The sequence below is a fragment of the Hipposideros armiger genome, unplaced genomic scaffold (assembly GCF_001890085.2).
Source record: "Hipposideros armiger isolate ML-2016 unplaced genomic scaffold, ASM189008v1 scaffold_1592, whole genome shotgun sequence".
Taxonomy (NCBI): Eukaryota; Metazoa; Chordata; class Mammalia; order Chiroptera; family Hipposideridae; genus Hipposideros; species Hipposideros armiger.
The window spans coordinates 112,044-116,721 of NW_017732942.1; the positions used below are offsets into that span (position 1 = coordinate 112,044).

Genomic DNA, 4,678 nt, shown 5'->3' on the forward strand with positions numbered 1-4,678 from the left:
ATTCCCATATAAGAACTATCGACAGGCAGGAGGGGACTACGCCACGTGGAGCATCACCCCAGACTCATCCACCCAGCCCTACTGGAAATGGTTTGTCTGTCACTTCAGATCAAACCTAGAAGAAAAATATGAGCGAAAATTTATAGGTAGAGGTAAAATTCCTGATCAATGGTTCGAAATCACAAAGCAGGATGTGCTTGATGACTTGAAGAAACAGTAATACTCAATGACCCCAAGAGTACAAGAATGTGAACAAAAGAATTACATTACTTGAACAATACTAAGATACTTCCTTCTCACGAGAACCTTCATCATTTCCATTTTTCAAATGAAACATCTAGAAATAAATCAATTAACATTGGAAGAGTGGAAGATTTTCCTTTGTCTCAATTCATTCTGCTTTAAAAACAAGTTACTAAAATATATGAACATATGATAAAAATAAAATAAAACCCATTTAAAATACCAACTCCATATTTTAAACTACTATTCAGAATGTTCTTTTATTTTAAAATATATAAAATTATATAAAGTCTCAAAGAATGACATTTTCATATAGGGATCAATATCATTGTAGCCTGCTACAGAAATCTATAGATTAGCTAGATGATTGTTCAAACCAATATACAATTCTTGGTTGGAAGCTACAAGTTGCCTGTTTTTTTAAGTGTATTTTTTTACCCTCTAAAATTGTGAGGAAAATTTACTAACCCTTGAATGAAAAAATATTCATGGAAAGTCCATGATTCCCAAGCATCATGGTATATAGATAGATTGTGATTTGGGAAAGAATACAAGAGACTTGACCAGGATAGAGCCTGCATCAATTCAGGAAACATTATCAAGCAAATATGGTAAAGAGAAATGAAATAATTGTTTTTTCTCATCTAATCATACCTTCTTCTCTCCTGGTATATTGGCAACTCTCTGTGTGTGCTTTTAAAAACATATGGTTCATAAGGGTTTAGGCATTAAAAGCCTGGTGCTTTGTACTAATCAAAGAAGGACTAGATTTTATGACAAGATGAAGAAGCCATTTTAATACTGGTTGTGGACAAGGTCTGATTTAATTATGCTATTAATAATTTTATAAAGTATTCCTTCAAGAATAAAATGCCAAAGAGTATATATGTAGTTTTTAGGTTCTGATATTTCAATAAGAAATTCTTTTAAGTATTATAATGGAAGAAAATGCTTATCTCTGAAACAGTCACCCTTGTGACTTTTTATGCTATTTGAGCCATAAGGTCATGACCAGAATAAAAATTTAAAATGCTCTGAAGCCAACCAAAAACCTGAGAGAAGGAAAAGCAATCGCCATTCGGCAATCCTACACATTCTGAAACAATGACTTATGCTAGTTTCTCAAAACTGATAATCTAAAGGAAGCATGATATAATGAAGAAAATTTCTTCATGTTGGACACAAGAGCATCTATAGGCTTCTATTCACAGTCACACTCTCTACCCCTCCATAGCCAGTGAAAACAGACAATCCATGGAACAGCAGTCCAAACTTGATCTTAGAGCTGGGAGATAGCAGTGCTGATTCTGCAATCTTTGTACCCTCAAAGGGCTTCAAGTGTACTCTCAGTTTGAGGTCAAATTACCCATGTCTCCAGAAGAAATCTTGCAACAGAAAAATTATAAAGGAAACAGGTGTTCTTGAACAGTATGGTTTCCCTTTTGTTCTCTGGAAAATACTCTCAGTAAGAGTTGAAAGGACCTCCTAATATGATTATGTTGAAATGGTGACAGAAACAGAACCCCTGCATAGCATGATACCTGTCTCTCACATCACTGCATCCTTGAAAATTGCAATATTCAGTTAACACTTGTTGAATGCTTTTTTGTGCTTGTTTAATGAACCCATAATGGCTCCTAACTAAGAAGTATCATATGTCATACGTTAACTTTGATTTTCAAGCCAAAATTGTTATGTATAAATAAAAAGATCTTTGATAAATTCCTCAGGCATTTGAGCAGAGTGGTTATTAAATAAGATTCAAGACTGTGCTCAAAGAAAAAGAAACTGGCAAAAAGTAAATTAGGATAGAGAGAAGATGATCTATATAAGAATGGGGTTCTCTGTGATAGCAGTACAGAGTAAAGCTGTCATCAGGTGGGGTCAGGATTAAGGGGATTACAGTGTTACTAGATCACGGTCACTAGTGGGGAGCCCTCCAGACCAGTGGAGTAGGGGAAATGGAGAGAGTGAGGATGAGAATCACATGATCAGGAAGAGTAGGAGACACTGGGCCCAGGTGTACGTACAGGATTAGAGGGGGCCAGAGCTGTGAGGTCAGTAGGGATAAGGCTCACATGGAATGAGTCTCTCAGAGTCATTGAAAGTGGGGAACATAGAAACATAAGAATTGATGGTCACCACATCAGTAGAAATAGGGGATTTTCTGAGTAAGTTAAGCAACAGACTCCAAGTGCAGTAGGAATGAACAACACAAGGCCTGTAGGAATGGAGCTAGGGGGGTGATGGATTCTAACACATGATCAAACCACATGAATAAGATGGGAGTTTCTTAAATGAAGATGAAATTTGCACTGAGACGTTTTGAAGTAGGTTTCTCTCTCTCAGAGAGAGGATATTAATCTGAGAAAGTCTAGGGAATGGCTGTGCTATGGACTAAATATTTGTCTCTCCAAAATTCCTATGTTGAAGCCCTAACTTCACAATGTGATTTAGAGAGTATTGGCTTGGGAGCTAACTCATCATAATAAGTTCAGGAGGGCAGGGCCCTCATGATGGGATCACTGCCCTTAAGAGAAGAGACTTATAAGAGAGAAATCTCTCTCTCTCCCTCACATGCATGAGCCAAAGGAAGGTCATGTACACAAACACAGCAAGAAGGCAGCCGTCTGCAAGACAGGAAGGGAACCCTCACCAGGGACTGAATCAGCCAGCACCTTGATCTTTGATGCTCCAGAACTGTGACAAATCAATTTCTGATATCTAAGATACCCAGTCCTGGTTTTATGTTATGGCAGCCTGAGCTGACTACAGCAGGATATGTCTAAAAATTGATCCCCCTTAAGTTTGGCATGCTCTTCCTTTGGACTNCAGAGCCTTTCCTCTCAATGATTTAATGAATTCTGTCCTTCAAATTCTCCAAACACATTCAGAAACTCACACCACACTCTACTTTTTGCAATGGCTGAGTATGCTTTTGGACAACCTGACTGCAGGACACTTGGAAAAACTGAATGAAAAGCAAAAGACTTTGTGGTCCCTGATACAAACAGAAAAGCAAAAGGCACCAAATAGCAACAACCTGAAAGTTTGGCAAAAGAAGGTAGAAGCTATCGCCACAGAGATTAGTGACTGTTCCTTGGGAATTGAGCAACTTCTCAGAGAAATTGGCCAGATCTATGAAGCTCTGGAAGAAGCTTCTTCCACAAAAGGTATTCTTTTTCTCTCCCTTCCCCAGATTGCTGCAGATCTCATGATATCTGGTGTTCCCATTGAGCTGATGGATGGGGATGCTTCATATGTGCCTCTAAAGTGGGTGACAGCTCTTTTTGACAAGCTCTCTGAGAAACTTGGAAACAAACGGCTGTTTGTTCTTTCCATCCTTGGCCTGCAGAGCTCAGGCAAGTCCACCCTACTGAATGCACTTTTTGGGCTGCAGTTCACTGTCAGTGCTGGGAGGTGTACCCGGGGGGCCTACATGCAGCTCCTGAAGGTGGAGGAGACATTCTCAGAGGAACTTGGCTTTGACTTTGTGCTTGTTGTGGACACAGAAGGACTTCGGGCCCCAGAACTGAGCAACAAATCTAAGAATCGTGACAATGAGTTGGCAACCTTTGTTATTGGACTTGCAAACTTGACTCTGATCAATATATTTGGGGAAAATCCATCAGAAATGCAAGATATTCTCCAAATTGTTGTCCAAGCATTTTTGAGGATGAAACAAATAAAAATCTCCCCAAGTTGCCTCTTTGTCCATCAGAATGTGGGGGAAGTTACTGCTAAAGACCAAACTATGGAAGGACGAAGGCGCTTAGAGCAGAGACTAGATGAAATGGCAGCAACAGCGGCTGAGCAAGAACAGTGCTCAGATGTATCCCGCTTTAGTGATGTCATTAAGTTTGATGTCAATACTCATGTCTACTACTTTGCTCACCTCTGGGATGGCAATCCCCCAATGGCCCCTCCCAATCCTCGCTATAGTCACAACGTCCAGGAACTGAAAACGAGAATTCTTATGACTGCCAAACAGGAATCCAGGGGGAGCATCATGAAGATATCGGATGTAAAATCAAGAGTTCAAGATTTGTGGAGAGCCCTGGTGAATGAGAACTTTATTTTCAGTTTCAGGAACACCCGAGAGGTCATGGCCATGAGCAAGTTGGAAACCATGTATAACAGCTGGACCTGGGAGCTGAGGAGTCATGTGCTAGGCTTGCAGAACCAGCTGATCAACCAGGTTCAAAATGGAAAAATCCAGACCCTCAGAACAAGCACAGTTGAGGCTCTAGTAGCTGAAAAATATGAAGCCATCAAGCAAGAACTTGAAAAATATTTTCATGAAGATCCAGAGAGTGAAATATTGATTCAGTGGAAAGCAAATTTTGAAAATAAGCTACTGATCCTTAAAGAGGCTCTTATTTTAGACAGCCAAAGAAAAGTCGAAGGTCTTATTAATTATAAAAAGGGTCAGGAA

General features: G+C 39.5%; 1 protein-coding gene across 1 annotated transcript in view; it reads left to right on the forward strand.

Annotated features, from left to right (window-relative positions):
* LOC109377867 (interferon-induced very large GTPase 1-like) overlaps positions 1 to 4,678 on the forward strand; it is a 115,676-nt gene that overhangs the window by 106,859 nt on the left and 4,139 nt on the right. Inside the window, exon 2 of the mRNA XM_019634350.1 lies at positions 3,076 to 4,670. Coding sequence (XP_019489895.1) covers positions 3,076 to 4,670 — 1,595 coding nt within the window. The remainder of the gene's footprint in view (positions 1 to 3,075; positions 4,671 to 4,678) is intronic.